Source organism: Adiantum capillus-veneris, chromosome 16, assembly GCF_014529385.1.
Source record: "Adiantum capillus-veneris isolate H3 chromosome 16, ASM1452938v2, whole genome shotgun sequence".
NCBI classification, from domain to species: Eukaryota; Viridiplantae; Streptophyta; class Polypodiopsida; order Polypodiales; family Pteridaceae; genus Adiantum; species Adiantum capillus-veneris.
This window is the reverse complement of record NC_140946.1, coordinates 86,855,456-86,870,366: the sequence shown is the minus strand read 5'-3', so window position 1 is coordinate 86,870,366 and position 14,911 is coordinate 86,855,456. Positions and strand designations below refer to the sequence as shown.

Below are 14,911 nucleotides of genomic sequence, written 5' to 3'. Positions count from 1 at the left end.
ATCCTACACCTCTCTTGAAGTAGGATCACCTCTACTTGCAATTTAAATGCATGCAACTTTACGCAAGAAGTTGAATAGCAACAAGTGCAGGTTACTATCCTTTGGAAGAAAGGAAACAACATAGATTTGTCAATTTGTATGGCAAATACATGTGTATTGGTGTCAACTACCTGCAAGAATTTAATACATGCTTTGTATAAAAACATCATGAAGCAAGGCTAGAGAAAGTCCCCTCTTGCTTAATGTAAGGTAGTTGGTGGTCTTTTCAAGCATAGGGAGTACGTGATGTGCATCGTGGGGAGATGTACAAACACACACACACACACACACACACACACGTACATATACATCTACACACACACACACACACACACATTGTACATATACATCTACACACACACATCAAGGTATGTACACACCACATATACATATTTACATGAATTCATAAATACTTAGAGACATTCAAAAGCAAAAATAGACATAAAACTAAATATAGTTTGAGTGTTTCTAAGCGTGCTCTTTAGTAAGATTGAGAGACTGAATGTTATTGGTCTGTTGGTAAGAGTGAGCGAGACCCGCCGTAGGCGAGTTACGTGAGCTCGTATCCCTAGTATTAGTGCTCCACCCATCCCCATAGATTTCATCACCTACCATACACCCTTCTCTTTTATTTTGTACCAATCTAAACCATTTTGTCTTTTCCGAGACAGAAGACATACACATGTATATTTGATTTAACACACGTAGACGTTAATAAGCTCTCTCTCTCTCTCTCTCTCTCTCTCTCTCTCTCTTGAACTGGTCTAAACCATGCATAGCATTGAATAGAGAGCCGCCGAATACACCAGCTACACCCAATTTGTGGAAAGGAGATAGAACCGGATGGTGAGAAAGCGCTAGAGGACTACTTACATTACAGGCCAGCAAAAGGTGGCAAAATCACCCACATAGTGCAATATTGAGAAAGAAAAATCAATTAGCTTGATGACAGAGCATTTCGTTAGGCAGCTGAGAGGCTGAAGAGGGATGGAGGGGGGTGGCGAGGTGTAGGAATAGCAAGCAAGGGAGTGGCCTTGGTATTAGTTAATGTAGAGGGGTTTTCAGAAAGATCAAGGGAGGAGGCCGCAAGGAGGGCGGAAGGGGGGGCACTCCAGTTGTAAGCATGGACGAGATTAGCGATAGTGACATGCACGATGGAAAGGCCAAGGCGGAGGCCTGGGCAAATGCGGCGGCCAGAGCCAAAAGCCAGAAGCTCAAAGTGCTGGCCAGCACTCAACTCCACCTGCTTCTCATCAAACCTCTCTGGCATAAACTCCTGTGCTGTGTCCCCCCACAAGGCAGGGTCCCTTGCAATGGCCCACGCATTCACAATCGCCTGCGTGCCCTTTGGTATACTGTACTCGCCCACCTTACAGTCCTGGTTACTCATCCGGGGTGGTAACATGGGTACCACCGGATGCAATCGTAATATCTCTTTCACTACCTTCTCCAGATAAGGCATCGTCGCCGCCGCCTCGTCCGTCACCTGCTGCCCCTCCTTCCCCTTCATCACTCCATCCACCTCCTCTTGCAGCTTCTGCATGCACGCTCGCTTCCGTAGCAGCTGTGTCATCCCCCACTCTATTGTTGCTGCTGATGTGTGTATCCCTCCTGCCAATATGTCCTGACATCACCCAAAATCGACATCAATATATATTCAGCTATATCCACACTCAATCAATTACATGTCCTTGAAGACGCAACCATTACACTTACAGCAATTATGCCCTTAACCTCTTGCACACTAAGACGTTCGTGAGGATCTTCAGCTGTTTCTTTCGATAAAACTACCTATAGACAATACATTAGACATTTTTTAGAGAAAGGGGCACACACACCATTAGCCGCAAATTAAAAAGAACAATTATCTTAAGGCATCTGGAGAATTATATTCAGTAGTGAGAATTATAGTTGTGGGATGAAAAGAGGGCAAGGGAGAATGCTTTGACTTAATGCATATGCAAAAGAGAAGTTTCCTGTGGATGCATGGAGAGTAGAGGACACATCAAAAAAAGAGACCACTTATAGTGAAGATTGCTGATGTGGAGAATTTCTCACATTGGAAGAAACTATTTTTGGAGGAAGATGTCACTCATATCAAGTAGCACATCAGAAAGAAAGAATGTTATGTATTCTCTAATGGGTCTCTAATGCATACCCTGATCGCTTTATGTGGATGATTTTGTTCTCATTTAGATTCGCCAGAGGGGATACAAAGATAATTAGATGCATTACGGAGCTATGTGCAGTTGACGGGACAAAGATCTGTTTGTGAGCTTTGGCAAGACCAAGGTGATGATATTTCACCCCACAGCGCAATGGGTGAGGCTATCAAACGCAGAAAAGTGAGCGGCTGAGTGAACGGAGCAACCACCAGTGCGTAGACAGCCTCCTCTTATAGTGGACAGCTAGATACACTCCAATGCATCGCGACAAACGACCTCCAGATCAGCCTCAAACTGCTGGACAACCCTCTGCAGTGGTAGATCTCCCGCTAGGAAAGCCAAAGCCTCGCAACCAGATGGTATACTCGTAGTTACCCAAAACGCAGAACGGGAACAGCGACGGAATCCCCGCGGAATGGGGAACAGGGAGGGGTCCGGAACGAGAATGGCGTAGAACGGGAGGCATAAGAACACCCATATAATGCAATTTTAAGCTCTGTGTGATTGAATAATAGTAGTGTCAAAAGTCTTTTGACTCTAATACTCACAAAAACTTGACTTGAAGACCATTCAACCTTACTAAGGCAAACGTGTCGTATAGACTTGAGAGCTTGAGAGGGGGGGAGGGACGCGGGGGGAGAGAGAGAGAGAGAGAGAGCTTGAAAATTGAGAGAGGGAGAGAGCTTGAGAGAGAGGGGGAGTGGGAGAGGGCCTTGTAGACTCTAGAGTCTAGAGTCTAGACTAACTAGGCTAGAGCTTGAAAGTCAAGACTCGAGACTCGAGAGGGTAAAGCTTGAGCTTTGGCCCTTGAAAGCTTGTGTGCATTGTGAAAGTAAGGGGTGGGAGGAAGGGCATTTAATAAGGGGGAGCCTCACAAAATAAAGCACTTAAATCTGAAAATCTTCCCGTTCCGCGTTGGCCGTTCCGATATCAAATGCCTATCCGGAACATCTGGCAGTTCCGGGCCATGAAACCCCTCCGAAATGCCGTTCCAACGTTCCCAACCCACAGGGTGGCATTCCCCGATAACAATGGACCGTATACTGCCATTTAGGGTAGCCAATGACCTGTACTACCAGAAAACACTGAGGGAGACACAGAACGAGAGAGAGAGAGAGAGAGAGAGAGAGAGAGAGAGAGGGAGATGAAATGGTATATTAAATCCTCTGTTGTAGTCTTCGACGGAGACACGAGACGAGCAAAAGCGAGAGAGAGAGAGAGAGAGAGAGAGAGAGAGAGAGAGAGATAAAATGAAATGAAATGTTATATTAAATCCTCTGCTGTAGTCTCCGTCGATGTTGTGAAGCCCTCTCCTCAATCTGGCCGTCTGGATGAGATGAAATGAGATAAAATGTTATATTAAGCATCTTCAAAAGGCCAAAATGACCTATGAGACCAAAATGATACAATCTTGATGGATCTAATACAGTGTTTGGGTACAAAATAAAAATGAAGTAAAAGCTAAAATGATGATGATCATCATCATCATCTATCAATGTCGAAGGATGCCCGACATCGAGCGTTGGCCAAGAATGTATAGCATCGATCGCTGTAGAGCATCGTCAACGTCCATCTTTGTAAGTAGTCGTACTGGACATCTCCCATGTCATGCTAGAATAGTCTTGATCCTCTGATGGTGTAAGTAGTCGTACTGGACATCTCCCATGTCATGCTAGAATAGTCTTGATCCTCTGATGGAGCCTCCGTCAATGTCGTGGTGGCCCTCAAAGACGTGGGCATCTAGCTCACCCAAGCTCAATGGCTCTGTCAATAAACATACCTCTGGTGTAGGTGAGCTCTGAAGTCTGCTCTAACGAAGTCAGTGATCTCCCTCTCTAAATGCTTCAAGAGACTAGCAAAAATTCTGGTAAATCGTGGCTTCTGTTGGTACTCTCCTAAATCTACTAAGCTCAATCTCTAACTGATGCGATGATGTGCGCATCTGACCACTAGCTCGTATCCCATGGGATAAATGAGTGTCCATATAGGCAGGTCTGATCACATATCCATCCTTTGTGAGCTAGAGAAGATACTCTCGGTAGAAAGCCATCTTCGTGCCAAGCTCTCGTGTCATGTCCTCCTGATGTCTAGCTGATTCAAATTCTTGTCTGATGAGGTTGGTAGTCTCGATCCGTGTGTGGGACAAGGAGGGTGCATCCAATGAATGCTGGAAAGGGGGTAGTATGTCCATACTAAAACCAGGTAGCTGAAACCATGATTTCATTTGTGCATACCAACAAGATGTGTCTCCCTATGAGGCCAGCTATCGAGAAGACTCCAAGGCTAGGCGAGCATATCTATCTTTGGGGAGTTTCCAGATACAGATAATACAAGAGATGATCCAGTAGGTGCCTCTATGACCAGCCAGGGAGCAGCAAGCTCTGCATGAATAATCTCGTGCAATACAGAGGCATTGGCCCTAATCATTAGGGAAATCATAGAGACCTGCAGCCCATCTTGGCATGGGGGGAATCCTGCTCTGCTGCTTCGCAGTAGTTGGTGTGGCGACGCACCCAGCACTTCTTGAACCTGCTCATGTTGAAGTTGCCAGCTTGCACGCCTGTCCGACTACGCAATCAGCTCCCCATGCAGTTGATCAATTTAACGTTGCTGCTTGTACCGGTGTTGATACACAAGAGGTTGCCCTGTGAGCCACCCGAGCCTTCCTTGAACAAACCTGCCCTAGACGATGATGCAGCCAACGAATCCTTTCTTGGGTCCCTCGTAGATGCATTTATTCCTTCTGAAACCTTTGCAGCAGCCACCTGTCCTGTTCTTGGTGACCCATGCTCTCCACCTCCAAACCTGTGCATCCCTGAGGAACCTCAAATGTTCGAGGCCTAATAGACAATCTCAGCGGCACATCCCTGCCTTGCCATTGGACAGATGCATACTATGATGAGAATACTGCCATCTGTGACGCCCCAGAATGTGGGCGCGTCGGGGAGGGGACCTTTGGGGCCCGGCTCGGACGGGACCGGCTCGGGTCGGGGTGTTTCTTCAAGGGGTCCTGGCGCGGACGGCACCGGCTCAGGAGGGCCCGGCTCGGACGGGACCGGCTCGGGTCGAGGTGTTGCTTCAAGGGGTCCTGGCGCGGACGGCACCAGCTCAGGAGGGCCCGGCTCGGACGGGACCGGCTCGGGTCAAGTTGCCTTCACGGGGGCCCGGCTCGGACGGGACCGGCTCGGGCGTGGTTGCGTTCCATGGGTCGACGGCCGTTTGCGTTTCGCGGGTCTTCGCGTTCCGGGTCCCTAGCCCCACGTAGCCTCAGGCTCCGCCGCACTGACGGAGGGTCATAGCGTGCCCCGGGGAACCTTGCGTGGAGTCCCCACGGTGCGCGAGTGCGTGGAGTGAGGCTACCGTGTCTAGGTGGGGGGTCCCCTCCCGTGGCCGTTCTCGGGAGGCTCATACCCCTTATATACACCCCCGGTTGAAGAGAGTTCGACGACCGCGTCGAACGTGGGAAAAGAGTGCTCGGCTATGCATGAGGCCGTGGGGACAAAGAGGTGCATATAAGTGCAAAGTGATCAAAACTGTTCCCAAAATGCAAGTAAGTAGGCATGCTTTGTTTTTGTCATTTTTGAAAATGAGTGAGTGTGTGTATTTTTGGGGTTTTGGCAGAAGGCTGAAAAAGTATGCTTTGAACACCCAAGTAGAATTCCCCGTACTTGAGCGTTCCCCGAATAGGTAACCCAGCGTGCGCGGAGCCACCTGCTGCGTTGGCCCGCGCGGAGGCTTCTTGAAAGCCGAATCTGAAAGAGCGTTCCGTCGCAATGCAGCACTTGCGAGTTGGTCCCTGTTTGGACGTCGTTTGGATCTTCAGCTCAGCATGGGCCACAAAAGTGGCCGGGGCGCGACGAACACCGTTGGCTTGGTTCGTCGCGTTTTTGGTGGTTCTCTGTTTTTGTCAAAGAGCCCCGTCTGGCTCGCATCTGCCTTTTCTTCATGTGGAGAGCCCTGTCTGGCTCACATCTTTGCTTTTTGTGTTTGGAGGTGCCCGGCTCGGATCGGGGCCGGCGCGGGTCACGGGTGACAGCCCGGTGTTCAGGACGCGTCACGGGGACATTCTTGTCATGGAGGTGCCCGGCTCGGATCGGGGCCGACGCGGGTCACGGGTGACGGCCCCGTGTTCAGGGAATGCGTCATTGGGACGGAGGGCGTGTGGTTGCTTTCTGGAGCTCTCTTCACCAAGATTTTGACGACCCGGGCCATCGCGGTTGGAGTCGTCGTGAGGATCGTGCGCGTCGGGCACGTCGGTCTTCGGCTCGTTTCCAGGAGCTCGTTTCTGGAGCTCTAATACCAAGTGTGACGCCCCAGAATGTGGGCGCGTCGGGGAGGGGACCTTTGGGGCCCGGCTCGGACGGGACCGGCTCGGGTCGGGGTGTTTCTTCAAGGGGTCCTGGCGCGGACGGCACCGGCTCAGGAAGGCCCGGCTCGGGTCGAGGTGTTGCTTCAAGGGGTCCTAGCGCGGACGGCACCGGCTCAGGAGGGCCCAGCTCGGACGGGACCGGCTCGGGTCAAGTTGCCTTCACGGGGGCCCGGCTCGGACAGGACCGGCTCGGGCGTGGTTGCGTTCCATGGGTCGACGGCCGTTTGCGTTTCGCGGGTCTTCGCGGGTCTTGCGTTCCGGGTCCCTAGCCCCACGTAGCCTCAGGCTCCGCCGCACTGACGGAGGGTCATAGCGTGCCCCGGGGAACCTTGCGTGGAGTCCCCACGGTGCGCGAGTGCGTGGAGTGAGGCTACCGTGTCTAGGTGGGGGGTCCCCTCCCGTGGCCGTTCTCGGGAGGCTCATACCCCTTATACCATCAAAGCACCTCTGATATTGACAACACCTTTTGCGGCCGCACTTTCCACTTGCTGACTTCATATGGCACAATGCTTACTTCAACAGGGATGGGGAAGTCAGCGCTTCATCAGTGTCTTCGTCATACATAGTAACTCCAAGTTGGATGGTTTCTTCAGAACAGGGTTGAGTGGCCTTAATGTGTATGTGTAGAGTAGCAAAACAGGATGATGTTTGCATCAATCAGGGCAGTATTTTCCATATGTCACCTTCCCAAAGATAGCTTCATGCTTTCATCTCACTTGCGGGGGCGAATATCTCATATGCAAGCTCGAGAAAGTATGCATGCAGCAGACCTGACAAAAAATAGCAAAGCTTGCACATTACGAAGATCTGAGCTGACGAACTTCTTCCTCGTGAAGTGGATGATTGATCCGGGCTGATCTCATTTGCAGATGGAACTGTCAAAATCGCATCATGTAGACATTGCATACCCATGATGTGCAAACTATAGCATGTAACTACGCATCATCGAGAATGTCATTGTCACCTGACAAAAACAGTATCATCATGCACACAATCATAGCATGCTCCTGTATGACGACGTGTCTTACTGGGGAATGTTGGATTGATAATAATGTATGTCATCATGCATGAGATGCCAAGCGTTGCATCCTGTCCTAAGAAATGTAACTGCCTCCCAATGAATCGACAGAGCATTACCAACCACATCTCCCGGTGTCTGTTGGCACTCTCTCTCTACCACTTCGTTGTGTCTACCCCATCAGTCTCTGTGCGCAATGTAGAACACACAAATGCACACTATCCCTTGGGTTTTTTTTTTTTTTGGGGGGGGGGGTCCAACCCCCCCTCAAATCCACACAAGGAAAGCACATACCTACTTGGATGTAACAAACGATAGCCTCATCGCAACTAATAGAATACCACCATTTCTTGAGCCTGATCAACTTCGACATTCAATACGGCTCTTTAAACAGCTCAAAAACAAGAGGCATAATATTGAGGGAAATTAGTTCATGAACGTCACCCTTACGTCGCAAAATCAGGCTACACTTACTAAGTCTTATTCAGTGGAAGAAGCCCTTCAGCATGACCCTTGGACGCATGCCATACATCCAAAGTTAAACACAATAGAGTAAAACGGCACGTAGGCGTTGATTGCTCTGCTTACGAAGAGAAAAGTCATCAGGACCTTCAAAGCGAAGTACAGGCCTACTTATCAGGTGGATCTGAAGAGTGCAATCCTCGACGACACTCTCACTACACAAATTTATGTGGACCAACCACCTAGCATCAGAGTTGCAGGCAAGGACGGTCATGTGTATCAACTGCACAAGGCATTGTACGACTACTACATTGTTTGTTACAATGGCGCTCATAAAAGTGGTCAGCTCCACAGGAAGGTCAAGGAAGTTGAGCCGAATCTCTAGGGATATAGACAACTAATAATATTCAAAGTTCAAACCACTTGAAGTGTGCGAGTGTGTGTGTGTTGTAACTTTGCATTTTTGGAGGTCTTTGAGGAGTACCAGGCTCCCTCAGAAGTGTAGAGAGAGGGAGGGAGAGAAGCGATGACCAGGTAACCACTCTAGAAGAAAGATTTTGTGTGCTGGCCACTCATTGCATTACTAGCTAGTGGCAAACCTCAATCATGGAGTATGAGTATCTTTACAATTATGGATTTGAATCTCATTGAAATCAAGGACCTTTCAAATTTGATGCATTTCATGTTTACCTGTAGAAAGTCATGGGGAAGCTCATCAGATGGTGTGTTCCTCATAAGCTGTCTCCTTTTGAAGATGATGGAATCCATGATTTCATCATAGCGGCGGTGGACGGCCCGCATGCGCCTCACCTGCAACACATCCAGAAATCGAAGCCAGGGGATGAAATCGCCGATGGTTGGGACACCAACAGTGTCTAGTTTAGAGTTAATAAGCTCTGGCAAGTCCAGCGCCGTTTCGGCAAGTGTCGAAGAGTGCAGCAGCCGAGCGGTCGCATTTGCCGTCATTTCTGCTACCAACTTCCTTACATCCACAGCCTCCCTGCCACCACCCGAATCTTGAAGCAGCGCTGCCAGCAGGCGCCGTACTTCGTCTTGCCGAATGTGCTGCAGCTGCTGCAGCCGCTTGGCTGTGAAGAGCTCTTGCGTGTAAACTTTGCGCAGCCATACCAAGCGCGGTGTGTAGGAGCTCAAAATCACTGCATTGTTGAAGCCAAAGAAGAGCTCGTCTGCTAGTCGGAAGTGAGGGCGGTTGGCAAAGATCTTGTCATGCGTGAGAAGCACCGCCTTGGCAGCCTCTTTACCTGAGAGCACAATGGTGGGCCGGCATCCCAGACGGAGCCCCATGATGGAGCCATAGCCATGTTTCCCACAGGCAAGCACTGCAAGGGTCTGATGAGTTGGCTTCCCGGTTAGGAGGGCTGGCAGGTGCCCCAGGATTGGCCATGCTGGTGGGCCTTTTGGGAATTTCTGTGCATCCCTGGTTGCTGACAGTTTCCAGCTTTTTGCAACGATAGAGGCCAGCAGGAGCGCTACAGCTAGAGCTGCAACTATCATCAGCACAGCGTGATCCCCGCCTTTAGCCGCATCCCACCACAAGCCCTCCATATCTAGCCTCAACGAACAAGTGCCCACACAGGCTAATAACCAAATCAAATTAAATGAACGTTGGTGAGAAATTAAGAACAATGATACACCTGCGGCCACGTGGCTCCCTAGGGTACTAGCTAGGTGTCACTTAGTGACGAGGGGGTACTCACTAGCATCTTGTCAGCTGACAAATTACAATGCCATTGATCGTCCTAATAAGTACAGGTCACGTGCTTTCAACTACTATGACACTAGGCTAGTCCAATTACGGATTCTTAGACTTGCCATCATTATTCATGCCACGCGCTCACACGACCCACCTCCAACGGATCTCACTCGCTCTTACCAACGAGTCAATCCTATACAATCTCTCAAGCTCACTCATTTGAGTATGTGTGTATATACCTAAGTGTGTGTGTGTGTGTGTGTGTATTTTCGATGGATCTCATTCGTATTTGCCAACGGGCCAATCTTATAGAGTTCCTCAAGCTCACTCATATAAGAACGTGTGTGCATACCTAAATCTTTATATAAATATGTGTGTGTGTGTCTTTACACATATCCCCATGACACAAATCACATTCTCTGAGCTCTCTTATCTCTCCCTTGTTGGCACCCTCACCACCCCCTCTCTCACTCTCAGGCTCTCAACTTCAAGTAATCTTGCAAGTAACATCATCATCTACTTTATAAAACTCTCACTCATGATTGTGAGTTTTATAAAAAAAAAAATCATCATCTACTTAAATGAACCATAATTAATAGCTTTGTTTTCTCAAAGCATAATGAATATTAATCAAGGAGCTTGTCTGTGGAGAGTGAGAGGGAGAGGGAGAGAGGAGTGCATTCTAAGAAGTGTGTCAAGCTACATAAATTCCAACACTAAATGTATGTCAAGCTATCTAAATGACCATCACCATCAATAAAACAAAGTCCTAAAAGCATCACTATGTGTTCGCACTATCCAAGGTCTAGTGCAACGCACACTTCGCCCAAGGCATCGAAGGGCGACCCAACACATACATATCTATCCTCCATTCGGGACAATTGTCACAATATGAATAACTTGTATTAAGTGGGAGTTGTTCACCCACCTCCTAAATACTCACATAAGCACGATCATTATCATGGTCAATATTAACTTTAATGTGGTAATTCCTTGGAAGCCATCAATATGATGGTAAACACCCAACAAAAATATTGTCAATAATAATGGTTCTTGTTTGCAAACACATAGAAATCCCTCTCTCTCTCTCTCTCTCTCTCTCTCTCTCTCTCTCTCTCTCTCTGCACACACAATCAGAGCTCCAAGGTGGGCCACTCTCTCTCTAGCCCCTTATAGCTCTTTCACATTCATTAAGAAATGTTAACATTGAAAATTACGTTCTTTTTTGCCAAAATTTCATTCAATGCATTTTTAAGAGTTTCCATGTTATTAGCCCCCACCCCCACCTCTCTCTCTCTCTCTCTCTCTCTCTCTCTCTCTCTCTCTCTCTCTCTCTCTCTCCTCGATGATTTTATAGAGGTCTTTTGAAACCATCTATTGTTCTACTCCAAGTCCTCTATCCCTCTCACTCTCTCTTTCTCTTCCCTCTTGATTATGATCGACTCTACAAATATCATCCATAACCATTCAATATATAACAATGACATTTTCTTATTGCAACTCCTTAATGTTCAAGGTTATAGTGCGATCTATTGTGAGGAGAGTGCCTCTCTCCCATGGTCAGGCCTTTTGGGTGAGCGAAGTTGAGCTTTACAGCATGCAATACATCAATCTGCCACCCATATCATCTAGCAACCCGGTGGGTGGCAGTCATAAATCCGCAAAATCAACACGTCCTCATTCCCTCTACAAATGTCTATCCTACCACCTTAGAGGATGAGAATGTAGGTGGTGAAAGTTGAGATGCCCCACGTAGAAAACACCATCACAATATCCCTTCACATGGTCGGTGTGGGAACACCATTCGATCGACGCCACCAATTTTGATTGTCCAAAATCAATCCCACGTGTAGAATAAATACTTCTCCATATCTCCACAATATGGTAATATGGCATTGTCGTCGGATCCAACTACTGAGGAACCTGCACATGTATCCCAACTAGCACTTGCTAGTTTGATGCGGGGAGATCTATCATGGTGGTGTGTGTACATAATCATGGTGATGCATGTACAGATATTGAAGGGGAGGAGGGGGGGGAGGGGGGGGGGGGAGAGAGAGAGAGAGACCTATGGGATTTTCTTGCTCACCCCTTATGTGTAATTTGTATTTAGCTTTCTTTGAATACAAACGGTTTCTCAAAACCATGAAAGATAAGGACAATTGTCATAAACTCTCCCTATTTAAGCATAATACAGATACATGACGACATCCTAAGCCTCAATAATAAATCTTTTTTAAAAGAGATTAACCTGATTTACCCTAACTGCTTTAAGATTGAACCAACTTATTGTCAAGGTTTTACTACAACCTCAGGCTTCTTTTTTGCCTCTGCACAATTCCTTTACAATTATACTTCATAACCCCTGTAATGGCGGGTATGACTACCGTTTCACTTGGAAAAGAGACCTATTAAATATCCCTCCCATAGAGTTCATAGAAAGAATAGTAACTGACCTCATAAAGCTGCTCTTAATACATGCATCAACCTCCTTTACTTGATCTGTATTCTTCCTCTAACTGTTTCTTATACACAAATTTTGCCTTAATGGATTCAATTAATCAACAAAATCATCAAGACTATTTCTCGGAATGACTTGCCTGGCTTGCAATTCAGCCACTCTAACCTCATCTCTTTAATTAGGTAGTAGGCTCATGCACAATGAGCCTACTACTGACCTATTGTGTATGGTGCCTGGGACAGGGGCACACACACACACACACACACACACACACACACACTTAAGTATGGATACAATTATTAGACCAAAACCGTTTACTAGCACTTCAAGGCCTCCCCCTGATATCACGAGGTAATATTTTTGTTTTTCCCACCCTACGTGGGATACACTACCTTAGTAGGCTTCTGCCTTTGGAGCATATTCCACACATGAACCCCCCTTATCGCAGCGTGACTCTCTCTTTTTTCTCTTGCCCTTACTTGGGAATTATGACGCGTTTACTCTGGCACCACTCCCCACTCTATGCCCCGTCTACTCTGGCATCACGCCCCGCGTTTACCCTTAGCCTATTACCATATTCACTATGCACACAGTGTATGTGTGATCGCTTTCCAAAGACACACCTAACCAAACAACCCCCCCCCCCTCTCTACTGGATTAACCATGGCGGCTGCCGCTGGATAGTGTATACCTCATGATGATAATCAAAGAGGATTCAACAAGATTATGGCTCGTAAACCATAACCCTTTTCGAATTGTTTCTATGTTGTTTAAAATTATGTTATCTCTCTCTCTCTCTCTCTCTCTCTCTCTCTCTCTCTCTCTCTCTCTCTCTCTCTCTCTCTCTCTCTCTCCCACACACACACACATGCCTTGGGATAGATGTAAAACATCTACAGCTTCTCCAAATATGTGAAGCTAAAGTAGTTGGCGAAACAACACTGATAACCATAGAAGAAGCCCAAATGCATCCAATGCTAAGATGCACTACATCCTTGCATCCCTAATTAACGTCTTTTTGTACTCACCATTGCAAGAAAAGGACCCATTTTTACTTTTTGCTTCAATTACTACGTCGCCATCATAACTTGCAGATAAATATCTTTCAGTACGTTAGCCCCCATAGTGCTCTAATGTGCATGGAAGTGTCATCGCTACTACTGATGGGAGGTGAGAAAGAGCATGGAGAAGAATGCATCCCCTAAGTTTGGACAATGGAATGGGCTCCTACATCTCTCTCTCTCTCTTTCTCACACACACACACAGTTTGTCCGAGTTGTGGCTACAATAGCTCCCACCTAAGCCATTAGCTCTTTACTCTCTTACTACCAGACCAAACTCTTAGTGGCTCAAGAAAACCCATGCACACCTATTGCCTTGAGCACCCATCGTCTACTACCAAGCACTCCCCACCAATGGACAATGCTTGTCCCCTATTTTCCTATACATGATCATTAGTAGCTATCATGAGCAAGGTCTAGGTCTTGGTCCCGATGACCTACCTCACTCTTTCTCTTTCTTTGTCTACTTGCTAGTGACAGAATGCTCTCTCTCTCTCTCTCTCTCTCTCTCTCTCTCTCTCTCTCTCTCTCTCTCTCTCACACACACACACACACACACACAATTTTGACTACTACAGTCTACACATTGTCAAAACAAGGTGATTTGCACAATTTACGTGGTCTCTCTCTCTCTCTCTCTCTCTCTCTCTCTCTCTCTCTCTCACACACACACACACACACACACACACACACACACACACAGACTGATAGCAAGTTGTCAGGCATACAATTTTGACTATTACTGGTCATTGAAAAAGAATAAAATCACATAGAATTTGAACTACTTCACTCAATTTTCAAAGGCTCTTTAATGTGTCTATGGTAAGGAGGACGACCCAATAATGAAATTAAAATTTTATAAAGAAGAAACCAAGCAAGCGAGCGGAGATGTTGAGGGAGGGGATAACTCATCTTGTTAAGGAGAGCTTGAGCATTATGATGGAGAAGACGAACCTAGGTACTACACCCACAATAGGCCCATGTAGAATGATTTTCTTCCACCATGGCGACACCTCTATCAATGCGAACAACTTCTCCACATAATACTCTTTCTATAGAACTTTGCATTTTGCACACTATTCTTGAATGTCTTCTACGGGTTTGGGAAGATCAAAAAATGCATTCACATCCTTTGTGTGTTTTCCTTCTTCAACCTCTATTACTCCCATTAGCCTACATTGTCATGAAATCTAATATCTAACCAACCCAAATGATTTTCTCATATTAAATTGATCATTTAATGTGGGAGAATAAACAAGAACAAGGGTTAGAATATAGACATGTGCTTATGGCTCTGTCTCAACAAGAGGCCAAGGTTGAAGGGGTCCAAATGAGAGATGGTTTGTTAAAGAGCAATGCTACCTAATGGAGCTTAAAGACCTTAAGGTTAGCTTCATTAATGACCTCCAAAAGTTAGTGTTAAAAAGTCATTTGACCTTAGGCAAGCTAGGGCCGACCTTGAGGTGGGAATCCTACCCAAGCATGAGGTGTTTGTTGTGCTTGCTAACTAAGGTGCTTAAGGTGTTTGTGGAAACCTTACCAGATCTTGAGGTGCTTCTCATGCTTAAATAACTAAGGTTCTTGAAGTGTTCAATTCAAACATGATCTCTCACGAGGCATAA

General features: G+C 46.9%; 1 protein-coding gene across 2 annotated transcripts; it reads right to left on the bottom strand.

The window, feature by feature from the left end:
* Positions 1-799: 799 nt before the first annotated feature.
* LOC147439396 (cytochrome P450 CYP736A12-like) lies at positions 800-9,662 on the bottom strand. 2 transcript variants are annotated; one of them, XM_086485247.1, is made up of 3 exons: positions 8,744-9,662; positions 1,756-1,830; positions 800-1,663 (listed from the first exon to the last, which is right to left on the bottom strand). In XM_086485247.1, exons 1-3 carry the CDS (start codon positions 9,617-9,619, stop codon positions 1,001-1,003), a joined length of 1,614 nt encoding a protein of 537 aa, XP_086341373.1. In that variant the 5' UTR covers positions 9,620-9,662; the 3' UTR covers positions 800-1,000. The 2 variants fall into 2 exon arrangements, with proteins under 2 accessions (XP_086341373.1, XP_086341374.1); XM_086485248.1 differs by lacking the exon at positions 1,756-1,830.
* Positions 9,663-14,911: the final 5,249 nt, after the last annotated feature.

What these genes read in the sequence shown, in the direction of transcription:
- LOC147439396 (XM_086485247.1), bottom strand. Translation starts at nt 9,619, where the DNA reads ATGGAGGGCTTGTGGTGGGATGCGGCTAAAGGCGGGGATCACGCTGTG. An exon ending in TTCCCCATGACTTTCTACAG is followed by an intron (nt 1,831 to 8,743) that starts GTAAACATGAAA and finishes TATTGTCTATAG; the next exon opens with GTAGTTTTATCGAAAGAAAC. An exon ending in AGGTTAAGGGCATAATTGCT is followed by an intron (nt 1,664 to 1,755) that starts GTAAGTGTAATG and finishes GGGTGATGTCAG; the next exon opens with GACATATTGGCAGGAGGGAT.